Raw genomic sequence first — 25,518 nt, forward strand, 5'->3', positions numbered from 1 at the left:
ATCCTACACAGCTCACAGAGAATTAATGTCACTAGGGACTTCCCTCCCCTGCCCCTAAACCAGAGGTAACTTGCAGCTCTCATAGACACGCCCATGCTAGCTTTAATTTAGCTCGCTCACTAAAGAGAGCAGAGGACGCATCAGCCTGGGCTTCAGTGTGGGCTAGCCATGCGAGTACGTAGGCTGGTAGTCCGGGGGCCAGTGCAAAACAAATCGGGAGCCTGCATCACCACATCCGCTCTGCTATTTTTAATGATCTAGCTGGATTAAAGCTAGCACGAGCTGAAAATCACACCTCTGTGGATAGTGTAGGCTTAGCCCTACAGACAATGCGTTTAAGAGGAGGGGTCATGATGTTCCCATGTCAATATCCCCCTTTTCCTAAATCACATGGGATCAGTTCTGGGATCAACCAACACCCTTCACCTGCCAGGGCACCCTCCAAACACTGTGTGTAGCAGCTCCTTCCCTCTCCGGATCACAGCTCACACGGCTAAATGACTCTGAGGCCAGTTCACAGGCCATTCACCTGAGGAGCTAAAAGACCCACGAGAAGTGGAGGCTGCTTAACCTGTTGTACCTTGTCCCCAGAGATCTCGTCTCCTGGGAATTTTGCACCCTGTGTAGCGACCTCCTAAAACAAACATTTGACAGGTCGTTGGGTGGAGGCTGATTTGCAAATGTTAACCCAGCAATCTGTCAGGCCAAGCCAAGTGCTTCCATAGCAAACATGTCATGCGCGGGCTGGGATCCAAGGGATCAAGTGTCACCATTGCTAAGAGGAAACCCATATTGTTGCTCAACAGCCTTTGTTGGAGGAGCAGTGTGTCAAGTGAGAATTTCCCCATTTCCCCATTCTGGATGGTGAGCTTGAGGGGGGGCTCTTGGGGAGGGAAGGTTGCAAACGTCAGTAGCTCAGTCTGTATTGGTCTCTTACCTACCCTGCTGCGGTGAGCGGCTGCGCTTCCTCTATAAAAACTCCTCTGTCACATCCCCCCTGAAGGCTGCTCTACACTAGAGACTTTTGTGAACAAGTCAGCTTTTTTTTAAGAAAACAGTGGCCAGTGTACAGACTAAAATACTGCTCCCACTGATGTAACTCCCCTGCTATGCCAACATAATAAAACCACCTCAGCGAAAGGTGTAGGGCTTCTGTCGACTTCGTTAGGGCAACGCAGTGTCAATGTAGACGCTGCGACCCTTACATCGGCTATGGGGCTGTCATTCTTGTCAATTTAACCACCCACTGGAGCTGTAAAGTTGACAGGAAAGCCCCCCCGAGAGCTGAGCACCTAGTGTCTGCCCCAGGCTGGGACCGGGGTGAGAAGTCCAGGCGCTTCTTCACCCACTCCTAACAGGGAACTGGGGCAGCCTTTTCAATTTCACTGACATTGAACTGGGAGGATAGAAATCCTGGGCGGCTTCCCCTGGCTCCCAGCGAGGAACCAGGAAGGGAGAAGCCCCGGTCGAGGTGCGAGAAGCCAGGGCGGCTGGGCCCCACACCTCAGGGCCTGGGTGCGGACTCGAGCTGGTTTTGGTTTGCAATTTTAAGAGGATCCCCTAGATACTGAACCTGCCTCTTTTTGCTGCCAACATCCCCAGCAGAAGAGTTACTTGATGGGTCTAGTACAAGCCCTGGGTCTGATCCGGGAGACCTGCCTCAGGCAATAACTCCACAGAAGTCAATGGGTCTGGATGGCAGGATTGGGCCCCAGCATGGAAAGATACTGACATGGCATGAAGTGTCCAAAATCCTACACAGCTCACAGAGAATTAATGTCACTAGGGACTTCCCTCCCCTGCCCCTAAACCAGAGGTAACTTGCAGCTCTCATAGACACGCCCATGCTAGCTTTAATTTAGCTCGCTCACTAAAGAGAGCAGAGGACGCATCAGCCTGGGCTTCAGTGTGGGCTAGCCATGCGAGTACGTACGCCGGTAGTCCAGGGGCCAGTGCAGAACAAATCGGGAGCCTGCATCACCACATCCGCTCTGCTATTTTTAATGATCTAGCTGGATTAAAGCTAGCACGAGCTGAAAATCACACCTCTGCGCACAGTGTAGGCTTAGCCCTACAGACAATGCATTTAAGAGGAGGGGTCATGAGGTTCCCATGTGCATTTTGCACCTGTGTAGCCACCTCCTAAAACAAACATGACAGGTCGTTGTGTGAAGGCTGATTTGCATACGTTAGCCCAGCAATCTGTCAGGACGTTCCAGCCAGGCACTCCCATAGCAAACATGTCACCCGCAGGCTGGCATCCAAGGGATCAAGTGTCACCACTGCTAAGAGGAAACCCATATTGTTGCTCAACAGCCTTAGCTGGAGGGGCAGTGTGGGGCGAGCGGCTGCGCTTGCTCTATAAAAGCTCCTGGCTTGCCCCACTTCAGCCACCGGCAGAGTTTGCGTTTCTGAAGGTGCTGACAAGATGAGGCCCTGGCAATTCCTGCTGCTGCCGGCCCTGCTTGCGGTGAGCTCAGGTAAGTGGAAACGTTGATTCTGCTGAAAGGTTTGGGAATGTCTGTGCGGCTCTCGGCCTCAGTGCAGCACTGAGGGAAGATTCACTGCCACATTTTGTGGACGTTTTCCCAGGTAAGATGCAGCAGTTTTTTTTCTGCGCATGGCCTGCACTTTGCACGTCCTGGCCACGGCAGTCTGCATCAAGAACAATACTATAACATTTGAGTGTTCATTTTTCTAAAGGGTCTCGCTGAGCTGCCTGTCGCCTATCCATCCCACAGGAGCTCCCCGTGCCCTGCCCCTAACTGACCCGCTACCCACTCGCACCTGCCTGGCCTTGGGTTCCCAGCCCTGCCCCAGGCTCAGCCTCATGCAGCCATTTGGTGAATGCAGCAACCTCCTCCTGGGGGCTCATTAAACTGCAGCATTGCACCGGAGCTGCCATGCACCAACCCTCCCCAGCCACCAGGCCCAACAGTTCAGAACCTGCCCCCAGTTTGGTGAGCCCCATGGGGACAGCGGTGGGGAATCATCCACTGTGAGCAGCCCCCAGTGCAGCAGGGCCCTGGCCTGGTCTAGTGAAATGCCCAGGAGCTGTCACTGGATGGCTGCTGGTGACCTCGGAGGGGTGCGGAGCTCTGCCCCAGGACAGCATTCCTGGCCTCATGGAGGGGAGCATGCCCTGGGAAGAACATGCCAACTGTCACAGGCGTCCGCCTCTGGGCCTGCAAAGGCAGCGAGACGCAGAACTGGGGCAAGGAAATGTACAGGCACCAGCTGGCTGCCGTTCTCTTGGTCTTTCCACCAGAGCCTGGTGTGGGGGCGGGCAGGCCGCTGGCTGTACAGGAGTCTCTCTCACAGATCCCCTATTTCTGAGACCCGGACAGTCTGGCCATGGGATCCTGGTGCTGTTAGGAGTGAGAGAGCGAGTGACACTCCCCTCCCCAGCAGGCCAGGGGTTCCCCCAGCCCAGGAGTGGCTCCTAGACAGCCTGCATCTGTCAGGTCAATTGCCGCACAGACCATCTCTACGGCAGCTCCTCGTGCCCATGGTTGACACAAGCCATGACACACAGGGACGGGGGAGGCCAGGGCGACGGCGACTGAGCATGGTGCTGCCCAGCTTGACAGTAGAGAGGCTGAGAGTAAAGGGAGACAAAACCCTGGCTCCTCTTTGCTGATGCTGAGACACCATCAGCTGCCAGGATCCTGTGGGCGGGGAAGCACCTCTGCAGATGCAGAGAACGCCTGAGCCATGCCTGCAGCTGCTGCAGTGGTGACGGTCAGTGGGGCCCGTCTGACCTCCCTGTGCTGCTCCCCGGCCTGTGGCTGACCCCAGCCTTGCTGCCCCAGGACCGTGGGATGGAGCTGGCTGGTGAAGAGCCTAGTGCTGGCCCTGCTCGGTGAAAGACACCAGTTAGCTGCTCTCTAAGCCAATCAGAATCCAGCACATCCAGAGCCATCCTTAGACAAGGCACCATTGTCCCTCCCCTGCTCCCATGCCCCTCAAAGAGGCTGGCACCGGGCGAGCACACCCTGGGGACAGCACATCCTCCCCCACGGGGGCCCACTCAAGTGCAGCCTCGACATGTTACCAGCAGGAGAAGCACCGGTGTGTGCTCATGACCCATGGCTCCTTCACCAGGATCCTTCCCAGTCTGCCTGAAGCTGCTGTGAATGTTTAAACCTCAAGCACCTTCTTGATGGTCTCCAAGCAGATATTAGATGGTAAGAACACTGGGCCACCACCACCTATTCTGGATTCAGACCAGTGAGGGACATGGAAGCAAAGGTCTCTGTGTCCTCAGCCACCCAGACTCCAAATTCTCTCTCTCTTTTTGGCTATTTCTTCTGCTTGCTAACAAGTCCATGTGCATGAATATTCTTGGTCTGATTTTCAGCTCTGGACTGCTCTGAGGTGCCGGGGACATTAAAGCAGATCGATGCTGGTAATGGGCAAGTGTTCGGAGTGAACAACGCAGGCAATATTTACACGCTGTATGGAGACAGCTGGGTCCAGCTGCCGGGCTCCTTGAAACACGTCACGGTTGGTCCTGCGGGAGTTTGGGGTGTGAACACCAACAACAACATCTACAAGCTGGTAGGAGGGAGTTGGCAACTGACCACAGGTAACGTATGAGCTTTGATATGTAGAGGGGGACGACAAAAGGAGCCTCTATTAGGATTCTGTGCACAGTTCCAAACTCCTGCTCCAGGTTGTTGTCACGATTCCTCCTAGATAGGCCACTCCTTGGATTTGTGTACACAACATTTTAGTATCACTTTCAATATATGGGGAAGCTGATATAGTTAAATAGGTGAAACCCCCTCGTGTGGATGCAGTTGCAAAGGTATGACGGTGTTTATGTCGATATAGATTATTTTGGGAAATGTGAAATAAGGTCTGCTGATACAAGGACCTCGTTACTGGTCTAATCATGTCCTCACTATGGGGTTGCATCAATTTAAGTCTATCAGTTGGAAACTGATATAAAGTGTTCCAAAAACATGTGCAGTCCAGTCCTTAAACTGAAATAGGAGTGTCCAAACATGCCTGGTCTACATATGATTTGTACACCAATTTCACTATTTGGATAGAAGCGTGATTTTCTATCAAAAGCCATATAACTCTCTAAACTTGGGGTTATATCTGTAGAAAGGTGCCTTTTAACAGCATTGCTTCTTCCATTTCCCTCAGGGTATAAGCACCTTTATACCAGTGTGACCCAAGGTGCCTAGAGTAGCCCACACTGCAATGCCAAGGCCAGGGAAGGCTGCAAAAAGGAGAGCAGATTCCCCCCAAAATGGTGGTTGACACTGTAGTTAGATTCACCAACCAGTCACAAACTGTGTTCCTAGTCACCCACAATGAGTATCAAGAAGCTAGGGGGATAAAAAGAAATCACACAGCCATCTTTCTTGCATCCCAGTCTCTGTCTCCCAATCAGCAAATAGGTCCAATAAAGTGAGAAGTTATTTAAAACTCTATTCATTATGCAAAATGTTCTTCTGATCCCCAAAGGGCCAGCCACATTACCAGATCAATATTAGTATGGATCGTACCCAAAACACCACGCTGCCAGCCAATCTTTTAGTAGCTAAAACTAGAGGATTATTATAAAGGAAAAGCAAAGAAAGTGAAGAAAGTCCATATATCAGGTTCTTAGCAGCACTGGTGAGTTTGCTGGCTTATAAAGTGCCCCTGTAATACATCCGAAGCTTGGATGGCTCTATCAATTCTTTATTCAAAGATTCACTTTGTAGAGAAGTTTCTCCAGAGGCGAGAAGCAGGACTGAAGACAAAATGGAGAAGATGCAGCTGCCTTTTTATATCCTTTGCCCTGTGCCTTGTACATCCTATGTCCCGAACACAAGCTTGCAGCTCATGGAGTCCCCTGTCCATAGGCATTTCCCTACATGTCCTGCTGACTCCTAGGTGTAGCCCCTGGTTTCTCTCAATAGATCCATTGTGCAGCTGATTGCCCTTGATGGACCATCAAGCAGGCTGGATAGAGCTGTTGCCAATCTGTCTGGGGTCTCACCCAGATGCAAAGCACAAGTTTGTGATAGCAACATATTTTTAACTCACGATACAAAGTTGATGCCTACATATAAAACAGATGATCATATTTAGCAAATCATAAATTTCCACTAACACCTTACATGGCATATCTTAAAAGTTTCAGTGCAGTTTTGTAACATTGGTATCAATAATATTATAAAGAGCCACCCATATTCCATAAAGCGCCACCACCGGTGCTAGTAGCTGACAGTCCACGCTATCACACAGGTGTGGCAGTTGGACCAAGTAATCTACCATCTGTGCACCCTGGACATTCTACACATCAGAGTGAAACACAGGTTGAAATCTTATTATGTAGAAAACTGATCCCACAGTTCTCTCACTGCTTTCTCTTTCTCCTCTCAGCCCTGGTGTCTAGTTCTAATTTCTTGCTGAGTTCTCAATTGGTGGTTTGCTTCCTTATGTTCTCCATGCTGGCCCAACCCTACCCTTTCCTCTGAACATAGTTTTCCCATTGTTTTTTTTTTAAGGGCTGCTCAAGCAAATTGATGCAGGTGGAGACCTGCTCATCGCTGGCGTCAACATGAACGATGCCATTTTCTGTCTGCCTGGTCCAGCAGCTGTCATTGTGAACAATGCCTCCTCGTTGCCCTGGGTCAATATTGCAGGAGGGCTGAAGTACTACAGCTGTGGTCTGTGGGGCTGCTGGGGAGTTAACTCTGCTGATGATATCTATTTCCGATCTGATGTCACCCCGGACCATTGTGAAGGATCTAATTGGCAGCACGTTCCAGGCAAGCTGTCCATGATTGAGGTCGGGACTGATGGGTCTGTCTATGGAGTGAACAGCGCAGGACAAATCTATCACAGGTACAATAAAGGTGATGATAGGAGGGAGGATTTCTCCCAAAAGAGATCAGGACCATTCAGACTCATCACTTACCTTAGAGAGAACAAGATGTTGCCTGATGCTGTGCAGCAAGCCGACTCTGGTGCCTGATGCTCACTGATTTCCTAATGAGCTGATTCCAGAGCTCTCCAGCACCCAAATGACCTCCCAATTAGACACCTTCAGTTGCCTAATTGAGAGAACTCCGATGCCAACATGCAGGGAGCATGTCTACAGACAAAATAGGGGAGTCCGGCACATTGCAGAGGTTCTACTATCTCGGGGAGCTCTCGGAAGCCTGAGCTTTGCATGTTATAGGCGGTGGCACAGGTACCGCCTATCGTTAAGATTGTCTGACACTTTCCTCTATAAAAACCCTATTTTCAGTTACTTATAACACTGTTTTCTTGGGTGGAAATTTTCCATGCCATGTGTCAAGCTCAGGTTAATTTTTTGTTTTTAAAGTTTCAGCAAAAATGGCTCCACTGTTTCCAAGATTGAGGTTAGGTGGAAAATCTCTTGTTTGGCCAATGCTGAAATTCTTATGACCATTTCACTGAGAAACTCTAGCACCTGCTTTGAAGAAGGGTCTTGAAATTTGGCAGAGAGGTTGCTAGGGTGTCAGGAATGTGCCTTTTGCCAGGCCCAGGAAAATTTACTCAAGTTTGGCCACGTGTGAAGCCTCCAAAAAAGCCTCGTCTGCACATGTTCTGTGGAAACTTTGCTACAGCTTGGCAGCTAAATTCTCCAAAGAGTCAGTCCATGCTGAGCATGCTCATTGCTCTCACAGTGACTCTGTGCACCCAAACTGCGCATGTGCCATCCCCACAGAGTGATGGAGCATCCTTTATCCTAGGGTTCCCGGACTTTCTCTGCAATTGCTCTACCTGGCCAGAAGGGGACACTGTAGAGCCCAAGCACTAGAACTCAGTGTCTTCCCTGGTAGGCCCTGGCAGGTGCAGAAAGAGGAGGAGAGAGATCTGCATTCTCTGGGGGGCTCTGTCATTTCCCCCTGGCGCAGCGCTGTGGGATTCCCATCGGGTTATCTCTATTGCTCTGTCGCTGTCTTTGACTCCATGTCACCAGCCAAGGCCGAGGAAAGGCCCTGTGCATTTTGGAAACAGGAATGTTTCCCTGGGGAGGATGTGTCCTCTGCCCTTTGGCCTTCAGCCCACACAGCAGGGAGGTGAAACTTGCAATGCTCAGCTCTGATACTCCCATCTCAATAGGATCTAGCCAGACACTCATGTAGGAGGATGGGTGCTGCAAGGCAGGGCTGTAAGTGTACAGCAAGGAGAAACAGATGCTGAGACTAGCCTCTGGGCTGCCCCGGGAGCTGCTGTCCACAGGCTGCGATAAAGGTGGAGTCCTTCTCTGCAGGCTTGTATTAACACCAGTCCTGTAAATATCTTTCAGGGATGGAATCACTAAGAGCAACCCCGTCGGGACCACGTGGACCCAGGTGGCCAATTTCATCTGCAAATGCAAACATCTGTCCCATGACCTGGGCCTGCTGTGGCTTATCAGTGATGAGGGGAAGATTGTGAAATGCCGAATCTAAATCAGACTTTTGTCATCTCAGCCTCACAATGATTAACAGTTTCCATTTAAACTTCCCGCACTTCCCCACCCACCTGTCCAGGATTTCTGCATTCCTTTTCCATCCAGTGATATGAAGCTCTGGTACCAAAGGTAAAACTGAGTCCCACAAAATGAAGCTAGGAAGGTTCAGTATCACCTGCTCTCTCTCTTGCCTCTTCTGTCCCTACCCCAACGCACACACTTCTACTCTAATGAAATCCAATGGCTGTAAACTGAAGACACAGCAAGGTTCAAGCTGATAATGAAGGGCAGTGATTTTAGCTATGAGGGAAGTCAACCATAGGAATTAGAAAGACACAAACCTGAGACAGGGCATAGGAAAGACTGCCAAGAGACCCAGAAAGAAAAAATTAATTTAAATAACCCCAACTAGGGAATTTTTTTTCTGCATTCCTGAAAATTCACCATCACCAACTGCCTATGTTTTGAGGTTCTACCTCAGTTCTACCCGACACGATCAGTTCATAATAAACTATCAGGGCCAAGTTATGACACAAAATCTCTCCGTATTTCTGTGCCAGAAGCTCTGCATATCCACCCCTCTCCTCCTGCATTTCCATTATGATAAATTCCAAAAATCTGCATCACCAGAATAAGAAAGAATCGAGGAGCCAGAGCTGCCCTCTCTAGTCTGAGCTGGAAAGGACTGGTAAAGGTTTGAAGTTTGTATCAGTCTTGCTCACTCTCTTGTTGGAGAAGCGGCTGGGATTCTCCTGTGCTTGGGGCTGTGTTTGTGCCAATAAAGTCTTGAAGCATCCCATGCTCCCTCCTTGCCATTTTGTTCCCACTGGACTTGATACAACTGTAAACGGGGGAATGGTCCCACTATTGTGGGGAAATTTCCTGGCTCATACACTACCCCAGTGGGATTGGTTAGGAAAAGTATCTGAGTCCTCGCTCCCACTCCCTTTACCCAGAGGCCTGCCTGACCTCGAGGGCTCCCCTTCCACTCTCCTGTGTGGCGGGTTCCTCGTAACCCCGACAAGGCTGGGACCAGGGTCCCTGGGGGGCTCGACCCCCAATCTTATTGTGATCACTTAGGAGTGGGGCTAGAATGTCCCCACTCGAGGGTGCTCTCTCTGTATTGGACACTTCCTTGACCCACTCATTGATGAATATAGTTCCAAGCAATACAATTTATTAAAGAGCCACTAATTAAAAAAATAAGGAAAAAATGAGAAAGGTGAAAGGAAAACACCCAACGCTGCCCCTGGCCCGGGGGCACCCCACACATTATCTCTGGGGTGCAAGGGAACCTCACGTCTATGACTCACACGCCCTAGGCCTCCTGCCCAGGCCCAGGGTGCATTGCAGGGACGCTGTGGGTCAGACACGGGCTCTGGCAGTAGCCCCAGACCCCCAGGCACTGGGGTTAGGGCCCTTCTCCCAACGTCGCCCCCTGTTGGGTCACGGCCCCCCTCCCCGTCCGGCCTCAAAAACACACCGGTTAAGATAAAACATTAAATAAGTTTATTAACCACAGAAAAATAGATTTTAAATGATTATAAGTGGTAGGCTTAAGAGATCTGAAGTAGTTACCAAAGAAATAAAAAGAAGATCACAGTTTAAATTCTACACACTAACAGGATTTGAATCTAGAAATGTCTCGCCCTGAAAGATGGTGTAAGCAGCCTACAGATTTTCAGTACACCAACAGAGACTATTTTACCCACCTGGGACCACCCCTCCCCCAAAACAAAGCTCTTTGTCTTCCTGACGTTCCTTCAGGAGTTGAACTGGGGGGAGAGAGAAGCCAACTGATGATGTCACTCCCCACCTTCTTCCAACACGCCTAGCATGCTGGAAAAGTCCATGCATGTGATGTGGGGGCTGCCCCCCATTGGCCAAGCAATCCATAGCCTACATGCTTCTCTCTGTGAATTCCCCAGTGTATACCGTCTCTGGGATAATGGATTCTCTCCTTGATAGGCCATTAGCACCTCTGGCCACTTCTTTGTTGTACCTGAAAAGCTGGTTTGTGGGTGTTTCCCAACTCATAACATGTTCTAGTAGCATATCCAACAATATTTTATAACTTCACATACAATGGTAGCACATACAATTCACCAGGATATTAATGTTTAGCACATCAAGACTTTTAAAATAATACCACACAAGGCATACTTTGTACAGAACATATCATGGTTATATGACAGTGGTAAATATGGGGTTTCTGGGGTGTTTTTTCAGACACAGAGTGTCACAAGTTCCTTCAGAACACTTGGGTGGATACCATCTGGTCCTGGTGACTTATTACTGTTTAATGTATTGATTTGTTCCAAAACCTCCTCTAATGACACCTCAATCTGGGACAGTTCCTCAGATTTGTCACCTAAAAAGAATGGCTCAGGTTGGGAATTCCCTCACAATCTCAGCCATGAAAACTGATGCAAAGAATTCATTTAGTTTCTCCACAATAGCCTTATCTTCCTTGAGAGCTCCTTTAGCATATAGATCATCCAGTGGCCCCACGGGTTGTTTAGTAGGCTTCCTGCTTCTGATGTACTTAAAAAAAATTTGCTGTTACTTTTTGGGTCTTTGGCCAGCTGTTCTTCAAATTCTTTTTTGGCCTTCCTAATGATATTTGTACATTTCACTTGCCAGAGCTTATGCTCCTTTCTATTTTCCTCAATAGGATTTAACTTCCATTTTTTAAAGGATGCCTTTTTGCCTCTGCTTCTTTTACTTTGTTTTTTAGCCACAGTGGCACTTTTTTAGTCCTCTTACTATGTTTTTTAATTTGGGGTATACATTTAATTTGAGCCTCTATTATGGTGTCTTTAAAAAGTTTCCATGCAGCTTGCAGGGATTTCACTTTTGGCACTGTACCTTTTAATTTCTGTTTAACGAACTTCCTCATTTTTGTGTGGTTCCCCTTTCTGAAATTAAATGCTACCATGGTGGGCTACTGTGGTGTTGTTCCCTCCTCCCCAAGGATGTTAAATTTTATTATGCTATGATCACTATTACCAAGCGGTTCAACTGTATGCTCCTCTTGGACCAGATCCTATGCTTCACTTAGGACTAAATCAAGAATTGTCTCTCCTTTGTGGGTTCCAGGACAAGCTACTCCAAGAAGCAGTCATTTAAGGTGTCAAGAAACTTTCTCTCTGCATCCCATCCTGAGGTGACAGGTAACCAGTCAATATGGGGATGTAGCAAGGCGCTGTGGCCTTCCTCGGAGCCTGGGACCGAAGAAGGGTCGCTCTGCCCCCAGTGGACAGAACCAGCCCCTGCAGGCCCAGCCACCCGGAAGCAGAGGGGTGGAGCCCGGCCTAGGGCTGACAGTATAAAAGACAGGCCCAGCAGCTCAATTGGGAGACGGCTGCTGCAGGAGGCAGACGTGTCTTCCCGGAGGCTGCAGCCTAGGCCTGATCCAGGCCTCGCAGCTGGATGGCAGAGATGCCCGGCCGACCGGAGCCTCCAACCCTGGCTGGACCTGCCCAGCCCGAGTGACTGGAGGGGGCTGCCCGACCCTGTTGACCGAGTAGGACCGCCTGGCCTGGAGGACTGGAGAGGGCCCCCAGACCCGATGGACTGGGAAGGGCTGCTGGATCCTCCTAGCTGGGAAAACCTAACCCCGCCCGCTGGATGGGAAAAACCCCTGGAGGCTGGCCCTGACCTGGAAGAGCTACCTGGCATGGAGGACCCACTGGCGTGGACTGGCCCTACCAGACCGGAGGAACCCCTGGGACCCTGCGACCTGGAGGAGTTACCCCTCGCCCTCAGGTATTCCCGGACCTGCCGCCAGTCGACGGTGAGGGATTCACCGGACGCCGGCTCACCATCTCCCCCAGCGACCCCAAGGGGGATACGTGGATGCAGGTACACTGGGATTGGGTGGGAGGAAGTGGCCCAGGGGCAGCCATAGCCAGTGGCTGAGTCCGGGGTGAAACCCCTCCATCAGTGTGTTGCGGCGGGAGTCCCGCTGACTCAGTGGCAACGCCTTTGCCACTGATAGGGGCCTGGACTGGGACGCAGTGGAGATGGGTGGGCCTGCATCCCCCTCACCCGTTCCCTAGCCACTCTGCGAGAGCCTCCTCCTCCCCACCACTCCAGAGAGCGGACCTGCTTGCTTGCCCGCCTTGCTGAGGGGCCGGGGCAACAGACTCCTAACCGACTGCTAATTCCCCTTAGCAGAGGCGCTGTGGCCTTCCTCGGAGCCTGGGACCAAGGAAGGGTTGCAACGAACCCTCCGGGCCGTTCCGCCCGCTTACAGGGGATAATTGAAATCCCCCATTATTATTGAGTTTTTTATAGCCTCTAATCTCCCTGAGCATTTCTCAGTCACTATCACCATCCTGGAGAGGTGTTCAGTAGTATATCCCTACTGCTATATTCTTATTCAAGCACAGAATTACTATCCATAGAGATTCAACAGTACAGTTTGGTTCATTTAAGATGTTTACTTCATTTGACTCTACGCTTTCTTTCACAGTATGACCTATTCTGTCCTTCTGCTCTATTTTGTACCCTAGAATTACTGTGTCCCATTGATTATCCTCATTCCACTAAGTTTCTGTGATGCCTATTATATCAATATCCTCATTTAATACAAGGAACTCAAGTTCACCCATCTTAGTATTTAGACTTCTAGCATTTGTATATGAGCACTTTAAAAAGTTCTTACTTTTTAGCAGTGGCGTACAGAGGGATTCTGGCACCCGGGGGCCAAGCCTACATTTGCACCTGCCCCGCTTCACGCCCCCCGTCCTCTTCCCCCCCCCCCCCCCCACACACACACACACACACACAGGGCAGGAGCGGTCCCGGTGCTGCCTCCTAGCTGCCCTGGGGAGATGGGGTCTGTACCTGCGGGGGGGAGGGGTGGGGTGAAGCGTGAGGGGGCGCCAATGCAGGCTTGGCTCCGCCGGCCCCCACTCCCCACACTTACCCGGTGCGTGGCGCCCACCTCTCCCACTGCAGCCTCGCAGCCCGGTGCCTGCTCGGAAGGGGCGGCCTCATTCCCTGGCCTGGGGAGGGGGGCTGGGATGGCTGGCCCTTCAAGATGCGTGGGGAGGAAGCACTGAGGGGTACCCCTCAGCCTCCTGCGCCCCCTGACCCCCATCTGTTGTGAAGGGCTTGTTCCGATAAAGAAGGGACTGTAATTACTGGGGTGATTACAAGAGGGGTGCACTCAACCTCATTCCCCGAACAATGAACCCTGTGCACAACTGGTCCGTCCTGATTGCCATATCTATCACGGGGAGGGTTGCCTGAGACTGACAACTGGTGAGGTACAAACACGGAACAGGGTTTATTTAGGGACGGTTACAACACATGGGAAGGAATAGGAAAAACAACAGGATCCCACAACTCCCAACGACACTGCCCCTACTAAAATAATAGAACCCGCGTAGGAAATGAAATGCTGGAGTCGAAATCAAGTGGGGGGCAGGGGGAGTGAACCCCAGGCCCACCACTGGAACACACCCCCTCGGGCTCCCCCGCTCTGTGATATTATTTACAGTTTTTCTTCGCTCCCTCCTAGGAGTGTTGCTCACGATTCTGGGCGCTGGAACTGGATCTCTACAGGCAAGTCTCTTCACTCCTCCTCTCCTGTCCTGATGGTGAAGGTGTACTCGTCTGCTTCTCGTGCTTGATCCGTCGCCGCGCAAAGAAACAGCCGCTGGCCACGCCACCACTGCAATGGGCAGCCCCCAACTACAGGCCTTGCTGCCTTATATAGGTTCCCAGGAGCTGCTCTTACCCAATCAGAATACTGGGATTTTCCCGCCTTGTGCTGCCTTTTGCACACGGCACTATTTGGGCTTCCCGCCTTTCCCTGTTACTGGGCAGATTTCGCTGGCTGGCAACCTGCCCAGCATCAGCACCTTGCTTGTCTGAGGCTCCAACAGAACATGGATTCCAAGTCCAAAATGGAGTCCTCCTGTTAACGTACGAGGAAGGGGCTGTACAGAACTAAAACCATCACTTTTAACCTAACAGGCTGCCCAGTGTGCCCCCCTCACACTTACCCCTGCTCCAGCAGCACCACAGCCTGGGGCTGGCTCGGATGGGGGGCGGCCTCACCCCGAGCCTGGTGGGGGGGCCGGGCTGGCCCTTCACAATGCGCGGGGTGGTGCAGGAGTGGAAGTGGGAGCAGCTACCGCTCAGCCTCCTGCTCCCTCCACCTGGCGCAAAGGACCAGCCTGCCGCACTCCGCCCCCCCTTCCCCCGGACTTATCTGCTGCTCCAGCCCCACAGCCCTTTTAGCCCAAGCCAGGGGTCCCACAGAGGACAACTTGTGTCCAAAGCCTGGGCCCAATTCCCAGCCCTCCAGAAATGTGGCCCAGCGCTGGCATCCTTTGTCCACACACCCACAACACCTTTGGGGAAAAAAATATTTAATAATGGACTCTTCAGTCTATCTGAGCAAGGTATAACACAATCCAATGACTGCAAGGTGAAACTAGACAAATTCAAACCAGAAATAAGGTGTTAGTTAATCTGTGGAACAACTTACCAAAGGTCATGGTGGATTCTCCATTACTGACAACTTATAAATCAAGATTGGATGCTCTTATAAAAGATCTGCCCTAGGCATTATGTTGGGGCAGTTCTCTGGCCTATGCGATACAGGAGATCAGACTAGATGGTCACAATGGTCCCTTCTGGCCTTCACATTTATGATTCTATGAGAACTGCATCCTCAGTAAATTGTACCTAGGTAGTGAAGGCATTTTTTCAGCCTCAACTCCTCATCCCTTTTTCTTGCTCCCAATCTCCTACAGCAATCAGTCCCTCTCCCTCCTCCCCCAGAAGGGACTTCTTCACCCTCCCTGAGCTTCTGCCAACATCCCCAGAAATCTGATTGCCCTCAGAACAGCTCCTACCCATTCCATTTGGATTCAGGTTAAACTTCCACAAGGGCACGAGCCAAGTAGAAAGGTCCACCCAAATAACATATGTTTCTGTTATAAATGTGCAAATCGCTCTCTTAAATTCTTTCCTTCCTACATCTGTCCCTAACTGCACTGCTCCCACCCTCCACTTCACTCACCATCCCTCTAGGTACTTAAACCCCATCTGTTCAAAACAGATTATTAAGAAAAGTGGTAGAAAGGAAATAACTATTCAGTGAATTCGTATTAGTTTATTGCTGAAACAACTAAGCCCCTGCACTAGCTTTAACTCTCTTCTTTGCTAAAAAGGCAAACTGAGTGTCAGAAATGTTGGAAAGAAACTCAATAGAAACTAAGAAAACAGTCTGAGGGAGGTGCTGGATGAACATCTCTCTGGATCATTTTTCAAACATCACAGTTGCTTCTTTCTTGGGGGCTGTTTTCTGGCTGCCTTCTTGGGATTTCCTCATAGTCAGACTAGCAGATTTGACAGCCAAGTTCTTGGTTCTTTGATTGATTAGGTCCAGTATTTTTCCAAATTTATCTGACTCCTTCTTCCACCGTGATATCTTCTTCTGCTGGTCACTCAAGAACTTCTTCTTTAAATGCTCATAAAAGTGGCTGGTCTTTTTTCTTGTCTCCTCCAAGTGATTTACCTTTGGGACAACAAACACATGATTTTCAGCACAGGATCCAGTGATAGTTCAAAAAAGTTCCAAAGTGGAGATTGCCTTTGGGGAAAGAGGTGTCCTCCAGGACCCCCCACCACCCTCTAGGGGCTTTCACAGTAACTCCTTTACTTCTGACTTGGAGAGCCTCCGAATGCATTAACACTGCTCTGAACATTGGCCTGGAAAGGTTGCTCAAGAGACTCTGCCTCCTTACAGGCTTTTCTGGGTTTCATCAAGAAAACAGAGTTCTGCCCACTGACGCTTAGAACATTCCCTGAAATTTTAGAATTGACTGGATGCAGTTTTCAAAAATTACTGCACTGCATACAGGCAGACAACAGAAATAACCGTCGAGTTCTGTGTAGGGCCTGTCTCCTTGTTTAGTATCCTTATCCTAGAAGGTGTTCTGCTGCATAGGGACAAGAACCTGACTAGTACAGAAGAACCCCAATCTATTCTCATATGTGCAGTGCTGCGATGAGGAAATCTCACCTGGTATCACTAATGTGCCCAGCACTGTGTTATCTACAACCTAGTGGGAGCAGAAAAAGAGGGAACTGATTGCTGAAATGTTATAAAAACCCAACAGCTGTGGCTATTGGCCACTCTCAAGGAGCTGGGCAATCAGGCCCAGATGCTCAAAGGCACCTAACTCCCACTGGCGATAACCTTTGAGGAGCTGGGCCTCAGTGCTTTACATGTCAGTCCTCCATCACAAGCACTGCTTGCTCTGCCCAGGTATTCTGAGAAGGTTGACCACTCCTTGCCTAGCTGGAGCCCCCTAACACTCCAGATGACAGAGAGTCCCTATGGTCTTACTGTCCCATAAGAGGGCTAACGCCTAGACAGGCCATGCCCATGAGAAAACACCCACATCTTAAGTCCAGGAGGGAGAATCAGCACTCGACCCGAGCCTTCATAAAAAGCCGATGGCTTCCTTATTTGTAATGCTCTCTCCCCCCCGGCTTCCTATTCCCCTAAGGACAGCCCTTGGAAAGAGATCCTGCAAGGTCCTGAGCTCTCTGGTCCTGACCTAACATGGCATTGAATCACATGACTAATATCAACGAAGACTCTGACACTACCTGTACGTTTAAAGTTAAGCATGTGCTCCAGTGCTTTGTTGGATGGGGGCCAGAGTGCTCAGCACTTATAGGACACATCGTGAAGCAGATGCTCCTCAGATCCTGCCTCACCTATGATCAGAGGTGGCCTCCCAATTTCTTGTGCTGCAGAGAAGGTAGAAGGGGCTCCATTGGGAAGTCAGTCTCCTTTCCCCAGATACGATCAGCAGGGCTCACTGGTGCAGCAAACAAACCCTCCCTTTACACTAGGAATTGAATGTTGCCTCCATAGTGCTCCCAACCTCCACTGGCCCAGCAAGACGACTGAATTCAAGCCTTGAAACCAGACCTTCTTCCTCACTATGGCCCCTGTGCCAGCAGCCATTTTGGCTCATAATCAAAAATGCTCTTATTCTGGGGCGAGATGGCTCAGCGCCTTGGAGATGGATTACGGAGCCTTCACCTGTAGCTCAGAGAAAAGAGTGCACTGGGCTACTGGCTTGCTCTATTCAAATGCCAGAGAAGGGGTGAGAGCATTACCTGGATCTCCTGGATTCGCTGGACGCTGGTGTTGTCACGGATGATGACGGTGGATAAGTGACTTTTCGGCAGAAACCTTTTCACAGCCACTTCGTTGCCACTGAACAGACTGAGGGGGGTAGGGGGATTGTTCTAGTCTCCCTGCTCAGAAGCAATGCTGCAGCTCGCCCAACTCCACTGTCCACAGCGCCACAGGCCAGACACCGCCTGGCAATGGAGTCCCCCAGCCTCACTGAAGAGCTCACGTTCTTTGCTGGGCCAGTGGAGGTTGGCAGCAGGGCTTGAAGCCGGGTATTTTCGGTTTCAGCTGAGAGTCACACAGAATCTTCCACCCAGTAAGCAGGGTTTCTTCCCGGCTCTCCCACCCCACAGAGACGGAAGCTGTAGCCCAGCCACCAACACCCTCACTCCAAGAACATGTAATCCTGCCCCTTCTGCCACCAAATACACTGCCACGCTCTCATCCCCTCCCCTCCCCTCAGTGAATACACAGCTCAATCCCCCACCCCCAACCCAAAATACACTGACCTCAATGGGTCCCTTCACTCCAAAAAATACACAGAGCATCTACTCCTGCCTCCCATGTCCCTAATACGCCCGCCTCAGAGATGTACCCAAGGGGTGGGGAAAGGTGCCACAGAGGGGGAGTCCGGTCCCCAAGGGCTCCCTATGCCCAGGGTGAGGGGGGGACAGGGAGCTCCCTCCTTGTGCCTGGGGAGAGGGTAGGGTGTGGGGGAGCAGAGGGAACAGTGGGGAGCAGAGGGTCCCCACGCGGGCGGGGGGAGGCAGAGCAGGGTCCCTGGGGGAGGAGTGAGGGCAGCTCTCCCCTGGGGAATATGGAGTTTAGTCCAGGTTAGTTTAGTCCCTTCGTTTTCTACCGCTAACGAGCACTCCGCGCACTGGGCCTAGGGTCCCTGTGGCAGGGGTGGGGTCCCTCTGCAAGACGGGGGGTCCCTGGGCCCAGGGGTGCGAGTGGGGGAGGCAGGTGCCAGTGCGGGGGGGGGGGGATCATTGTGCCCATGGGTGGGGGCGGGCGGAGGCCCTGTGTGCGGGGGTGAGGAGGAGTCAGAAGGTCCCTGTGCAGTGGGGGGCGGGGAGCCCTGTGCCCGGGGCTAGAAGTGGGGGCGGGGGCCCCGTGCCCTGGCCCGGCCCGGCCCGGCCCCTCCCGCACCTGAACAGCACCAGCACTTGGCTGACGCGGGGCTGGAAGAAGGTGACCCGGGGCCGCGAGACCTTCTGCTCCTCCATCCCGCCGGGCCGGAGCCGGACCCGGGGCCGCTGCGTGTCACAATGGCCGAGGGGCTGGCGGGGGGCGGGCGAGCCGCGGGGAGCGTGTCTCGGGTTCCCCCCGCGCGCTGGCGGCGGCGGCGATTGTCCCCGCGCGGACGCCGTGGCCGGTTGCCCCGGAGACCGAGGGGCCGAGTCGGGTCGGGTCGGGCCGGGCGTGCGGCGGCGGCGGGGTCAGAGGCAGGAGGCGGGGGCGGGGGGTGAGTGCGGGCCCGGGGGCGGGAGGCGAGGGAGTGTCCGGCCCGCGGCTGGTCCGGCCGCTCCGGGTCCTGGCCGCGGAGCTCCTGTCCCAGGCGGGAGGGCGCAGCTGCGCGCGGGGCCTTGCCCGGGGTGCGGGGTACGTGAGGCGCCCAGAGCTGCGGGGTCTCGCGCCTGACGGGCCCGCACCAGGCGCTGGCTGGGGAAGAGTCGCCGGGTTGTGCGAGGGGGAATCAGGCCGCCCCTCGCCAGGGGCATCCCGTGAGCGGCCAGCCTGGCCAGCGGCGGACGCGGCCGGCGGATCGGGCGTGCGGAGATCGGCGGGGAGCCTCTGACAAGGCCCCGCAGCAAAGGCTGCTAAGCGGCGTGCGCGGCCGTGGGAGGGGAGGGAAGGGCCGGTTGTGGCCGGTGCCTGGGTAGAAGCTCGGACACCGGGGTAGGAACCAGGGGTCGGTTTTGGGAATGCAGCGAGGTACATGCTGCTGTCCCCGGGGTCTGTGCGGGACCGGTGCTGGTCAACAGCCATCAGTGAGCTGGGGACGGGTAAACAGTGCAGATGGTACAAAACTACTCCGGATAGTTCAGTCCAGAGGGATCTCACAAAACTGGGTGACTGGGCAACAAAATGACAGATGAACTTCACTGCTGATAAATGCCAAGTAATGGACACTGGACAACGCAATCTCAATTATACCTATGAAATGGTGGGATCTAAATGAGCGGTTACCACTCAAGACAGAGATCTTGGAGTCACTGTGGATAGTTCTCTGAGAACATCCACTCAGTGTGCAGCGGGAGTCAAAAAAGCTAACACGAGGTTGGGAATCATTAGGAAAGGGATAGATAAGAAGACAGAAAATACTATATTGCCTCTTTATAAATCCCTGGTACACCCACATCTTGAACACTGCGTGCAGATCTGCTTGCCCCATCTCAAAAAAGATGTATTGAAATTGGAAAAGGTATAGAAAAGGGCAATCAAAAAGGGGTATGGAAAAGCTTCCATATGAGGAATGATTAATAAGATGGACTTTTCAGCTTGGTAAGATACAACTAAGGGGGGATATGATAGAGGTCTATAAAATCATGACTAAAGTAAATAAGGAGTGTTATTTACTCCTCATAACACAAGAACTAGGGGTCACCAAGTGAAATTAATAGGCAGCAGCTTTAAAATGAACAAAAGGAAGTATTTCTTCACACAACGCACAGGCAACCTGTGGAACTCTTTGCCGTTGGATGTTGTGAAGGCCAAGACCATAACAGGGTTCAAAAAACTAGATAAGTTCATGGAGGATAGGTATATCAATGGCTATTAGCCAGGATGGGCAGGGATGTTATACCAAATCTCTGTGGGGGTTGGCTGTGTCATCTCCACCAGCGCAGCACCCACTGAGCCACCCTGCTTAGGTCACCTGCCCTCCCCACCCTGCTTGGGTCAGGTTTACATCTGCCTTTGATCGTTAGCTCTTTGGGGCATAGACTCTCTTTTCATTCTGTACAACACCTGGCACCATTGGGTCGTGGGCCATGACTAAGGCTTTAAGGCACAACTAACAAATAATCATACTGGGCTATAAACATAATGATAATAAAGCACCAGTATTCACAGGACTAAGGTTCTCAGAGTCCTGTGTTAAAAAAAGGAGGTTACAAATGAGAAGTCTCCTGCTAAGCTGCTTTCCCATGCATTTAATGCAGGATAGCATCATTATAGTAATGTTATATTTCAGGATTTCCAAGTCTCAGGAACCTGTGCATTCATTCCCCACCCATCCTCTGGCCCTGCCAAAGCTCTACAAAGTGGCAGCCTTTCAATGTTTACTCCCACATATTCCCTTCCTTGAAAGCCAGACACACTCACAGCTCAGTTTTTCTACATCTCCTGCCCTAAACTATTGTGGACTCAGAAACAGCTGCATTTGGGCTGTGAGCAGTGGTCACTGTGTGGACAATGGTTTGTTAAGCACTGTGGGATCCTTTGGTGCGTTAGGATTTTCAATTATTGTAGTGATAGCAAAGTAACACATTTCATTTGTCCACTTCTCCCCATTTTCCATTGTGGGTTGAGGTCACTGGACATCTTGTCCCTTGCACTTTATGTAACCTTGTGTGCTGCCTTTTTTGAGACTGTTCCTGCAGATGGGCTTCCAAAGGGTAGCGGTGGAACACAGAGATGGCATTTCCTTGCACATTCTGAATTCAGCAGTACCCAACGCTGCAGGAGATAGCACACCCCCCTGCTCTGATTTGCTCCTATAGTTGCCACATTTTCATAGAAACAGAGCAGGAGTGTAATCCTAAAGCAAAAACAGTGTTCTGTACCAAAAGGGAACTGGCTTAGCTCAGTCAATGAGAAAGATCACAGGTGAGCACCCGAGAATGCAAATTCTGATACTAGCACTTTGAACTTACATAGTACGTACCATTTGAGGAATTCAGTGCACTTTACAAACGATAATTTACCCTCATTGCTGTAACCCTAACTTGCAAACAGTAATGTAATCTGTAAAATAAATCCTAATGCTGATCCTTACTCTCACCTGTAATCTATAACCCTGAATGTAAAAGGAACCATTTACCTGAACCCGGTAATGCTAATCCATATTTGTAACTCTAACCAACAGCAACTCTCATGTGTAATATAATCTGAAACACACAACCCAATCTGAACCTTAGTCATAACCCTAGCCCATAACCCATAAACTACAAGCAGTGACTGGCACCCTAAGCCTGTTTTATAACCCATGTTTGTAACCTAAATCCATCATACATCTTTTTATGTTTCTATAATACTTTTCATCCACATAGCACTATACAAATAGGCTTGAAAGGATTTGATCTTTATCAGTAAAAGTCAGTAAACATCAATTGTACTTCATACATGTAAACCAATGAAAAAATATTTCCATGGATGATAATTAGAACTGACAAACATACAAAGAATAATGCTGCTTGAGAACTTATTCGAGTTTGATGTAAGGATATGTGCTTTGTATATTTTGACTTGTGATATTGACCCCTTCCGCATAATTCACACAACTGCAAAAAATTAAATCAGTAACAGTTTTTTTTTAAATTAAAAATAACCATCAATATTATCTATTGAGATTATAAAAAAAAAATTAGGCCTATATATAAATACCAAGCATGAGGCTGCCCACTGTAGTTTCCACCTGGCTAGAAAAAGCCTGCTTGGCCCCAGCCCTTCTCCCATCGCTCAGACTACCACTGTACATATAGGCCGGGCCTTGGTTTTTTCTTTCTTTTGGTCATAGCTCAGTATCATCTAATGGACTCCTATACAGTTCTAACTTGTGCAGGCTGGAAGAAGGGGATGGAGCTAATGCTGAGCCCTGTTTAATTGCTGCTTAGTATTTTTCAACAAGGACTTGTGTACCTGAGACCGAGCCTGTCTTCTAACACAGTATCTGAGAGTAAGGACACTTCTAAACCCACCAGAGAACTGTTTTGAAAGGCAGGGACACTGGGCCTTCTCTGTTGGGAGCTGTCTATCCTGGGATGCCCTTCCCCAGGAGACATCTAGGGCATCCTTGCAAGTCAGGCTAAAGTTTGCAGTAGGCGTTTGTTTTACAGTGTGTTTACTGCACTTGCTCTTGGATTTGTTTGACAGCTTGTCTGTCCTGAGCGTGAACTCCAGTAGGCTGTGGAATAGTCTCCTGGAGGAGGAGTGAAACCCCCCCATTAGGTGTGATGTCAGATGGAATCACTCTGCATTTATAAAGAGATCGTGCATTTGCCGGAAGCAGGACTGGATGAGGCCTAAGACGGCTTCTCCATCTTTGACTTAGATGATTCTATGTCTAGTTAATTTTTAAAGCATGTGAAAACTTCACCTTTTGTAGTTTGGTGGTAGCAACCTAATGCATTCAGTCTCCCAAGCGTCTTCTCTCTTTTCTCTAGGCGAAGAAAGTGACGATGCAGCCCTCCATTACAGCTGGTTTATAAAGTTTGCCTTAATGAATACAGTTATTGGCGCTATCCCCATCTTATTCAGGCATCCGTCCGTTTATGGCCTGTCCCGGATAACCAGTAGCCTGTACCTCAGCAATGGTACGGCTGCCAATAACAAGCTCCTGCTATTCGCTAGCCAAATCACTACTGTCATCAATGTGTCTGTGGAGGTGGTGAACACCTTCTATCCGGACATTCGCTACGTACACATCCCTGTAACTGACACCCCCATCTCTCGCCTCTATGATTACTTCGACCCCGTAGCAGATAGGATCCATAGTGTGGATCTGCAGCAAGGCCGAACACTGCTACACTGCGCTGCAGGCGTCAGCAGGTCAGCTGCCCTGTGCCTGGCCTATCTGATGAAGTACCATTCCATGTCTCTGGCGAACGCTCATGCCTGGGTCAAGTCTTGCCGCCCCATCATCAGACCTAACAATGGGTTCTGGCAACAGCTCATCTACTATGAGTATAAACTTTTTGGTACCAATACGGTCCGAATGGTCAACTCTCCGTTGGGCTTGATCCCTGATCTCTATGAAAATGAAGTAAGAATAATGATAGCGTTTTGACTGTAACTAGCTTTACCACATCTTGCCAAGGGAGCCCAGAGGGAAAACGAAGGAGGAGCTCATCTTGATCAAGTTTGGAACTTTAAAAAGAAATTCTTCAGCCTTGTGGGGTTTGCTGTGTGTAGCTGCTCCCTGTGGGTAGAAGTACGGCGGATTCGCTGAGAAGAATGGGGCCTTGTAGTTTTCACTGTAAATAAAACCAACCACATTTAAACTACACCACTGGGTTTCACATCCCATTTGTATTGAGTTCTGACAGGAGCTTTAGGTGCTGTCTGAAAGCTACTGGCATGTGTTTGGAAAGTGTCCTTTGATCTCAGCATAGGCAGATGTTTGCCATCTCAGGCTCAGTTCACACTCAGGGATAGATTCCATCTGAAACTCACAACAACGGGAAAGTTGCCACCACTTCTTTTTCTAATTAGGAATTGACATGAGGCATTCTCAAATCCCATCCTCTGACGCTGCAGAGATGCTAGGAACAGAGCAAGTCCCCTGCATCCCTGGTGCCAGAGATGTAACTATTCCCTGACTTCTCCCTTCAGCAGAAAGGGCAATAAGGTGCGAAGATGGAGGACCTGTAGGCACTCCTCTTTTCAGAGATCCTTAATCACCTGAGGGAATTGCTGTGCAAAAACTTGGGGAGTCCCACACCCACAACCTCCTAGGGCTCAAGGTGCTGCTTCTGCAGCACTGCCAGCCTATGCAGAGAGAAAGTGGGACCAAGAAACAGACAAGGGGTTCCTACATGGCGGTTTTGCTCAGTATCACAAAATCACTAGCCTTCCTACAAACCAGAGACCTAATCCTATGGGATTCTGGGACACAGCACCTTCTTTAGTACCAGGTTCTATATTCTTCATTTCTGAAGGATTTACCACAACACAATGAAGTTGTCAGGTGTCCTGGCTTTGGCCATTTTGCTTTGAACAGTGGCAGCAGCTATCTCTGTCTTGCCTCAAACCATTGAGTCTGGCATCTGCATAGGACTTCCATGTTTGAAGGGGAAGATCTCTTCAGCCTGAAGGAACAGGAGATGCTGTAGGAAATGATGGACACAGTATCCACGCTTATGCCTCTACAGCCTGCTTAGTGGAAGAAATCCTTTACTTAGTATCCTGGAGAGATCACCCTGTCTGCTGATTTCCACACTTATTTTAACCCTGTTCTTGAACTGTACAACAGTCCTAATACAGTACAAGGCAGAAGCACAGCTCAGGGGTACAGCCCAATCCCCTCCAAGGTGCAAGGTCTCGTCTACGCTGCTTTAGTGTGAGTGTAAATTGTAATTAGTCCTCCTAGTACAATCCCACTATGCTCTTGCTCACTCAAGAGCAACAGCCCAGGCCGCTGGTTGTCACGGGCCAAACTAGCTGCATGCAGGCCCGAGAGCAGCCAGGATGGTCTCAGCTCTGTTCAGAGTTTCTGCTTCCCCATTCAGGACAGCTCGGAGAGACGCCAATGCAGTACGTGGCTGGTCTCAGCTCTTCTTGTTCCCCACAAGCACCTCAACACTCATTCCCATGAGCGTCAATAAAGGACACCCCACTAATCCAGAATACAGCTTTTCTAGAAAAGCAGAAAAAACGGAATCCTCTTTGGACATTTAAAAGAAAATTACTTGTGTCCCCCTCCCTTTCCCCACATACGAGTTAATCTACAGCCTCCCCACACCCCCAGAGTAGGGGCATGGAGGGGATCACTGCAGTCTGTTGTTGCCTCAGCAGCATCACCTATGTTCCTGAGAGCTGAGAAAGGCAGCCAGACCAGGGCATTAGATACACAGCAAAGCTTACGCTGGCCCTGTACGCCCCAGTAAACTCACTCACTTCTCCCATTGCTCATCCCCACTGAAGAACAGAACAGCCCCTGGGGACACCACTGCCGTAGGTG

At 50.5% G+C, this 25,518-nt stretch overlaps 3 protein-coding genes across 5 annotated transcripts; 2 read left to right on the top strand and 1 right to left on the bottom strand.

Annotated features, from left to right (window-relative positions):
• Nucleotides 1–2,428: 2,428 nt before the first annotated feature.
• LOC137154575 (fish-egg lectin-like) lies at nucleotides 2,429–9,059 on the top strand. The gene is made up of 4 exons (XM_067550301.1): nucleotides 2,429–2,480; nucleotides 4,361–4,588; nucleotides 6,513–6,852; nucleotides 8,288–9,059. The coding sequence occupies exons 1-4, from the start codon at nucleotides 2,429–2,431 to the stop codon at nucleotides 8,430–8,432; spliced, it is 765 nt and encodes a 254-aa protein (XP_067406402.1). The 3' UTR covers nucleotides 8,433–9,059.
• Nucleotides 9,060–15,554: 6,495 nt separating this feature from the next.
• CUNH5orf52 (chromosome unknown C5orf52 homolog) lies at nucleotides 15,555–18,883 on the bottom strand. Its single transcript, XM_067550306.1, has 3 exons — nucleotides 18,765–18,883; nucleotides 17,594–17,702; nucleotides 15,555–15,974 (listed from the first exon to the last, which is right to left on the bottom strand). The coding sequence occupies exons 1-3, from the start codon at nucleotides 18,839–18,841 to the stop codon at nucleotides 15,717–15,719; spliced, it is 444 nt and encodes a 147-aa protein (XP_067406407.1). The 5' UTR covers nucleotides 18,842–18,883; the 3' UTR covers nucleotides 15,555–15,716.
• Nucleotides 18,747–23,842, top strand: DUSP18 (dual specificity phosphatase 18). 3 transcript variants are annotated; one of them, XM_067550305.1, is made up of 2 exons: nucleotides 18,747–18,806; nucleotides 23,003–23,842. In XM_067550305.1, exon 2 carries the CDS (start codon nucleotides 23,059–23,061, stop codon nucleotides 23,623–23,625), a length of 567 nt encoding a protein of 188 aa, XP_067406406.1. In that variant the 5' UTR covers nucleotides 18,747–18,806; nucleotides 23,003–23,058; the 3' UTR covers nucleotides 23,626–23,842. The 3 variants fall into 3 exon arrangements, with proteins under 3 accessions (XP_067406406.1, XP_067406404.1, XP_067406405.1); XM_067550303.1 differs by lacking the exon at nucleotides 18,747–18,806 and adding an exon at nucleotides 18,969–19,080; XM_067550304.1 differs by lacking the exon at nucleotides 18,747–18,806 and adding an exon at nucleotides 18,980–19,053.
• Nucleotides 23,843–25,518: the final 1,676 nt, after the last annotated feature.

Source organism: Emydura macquarii, unplaced genomic scaffold (assembly GCF_026122565.2).
Source record: "Emydura macquarii macquarii isolate MOO-44397 ecotype Brisbane River unplaced genomic scaffold, CSIRO-AGI_Emac_v2 contig_1254, whole genome shotgun sequence".
NCBI lineage: Eukaryota > Metazoa > Chordata > Testudines > Chelidae > Emydura > Emydura macquarii.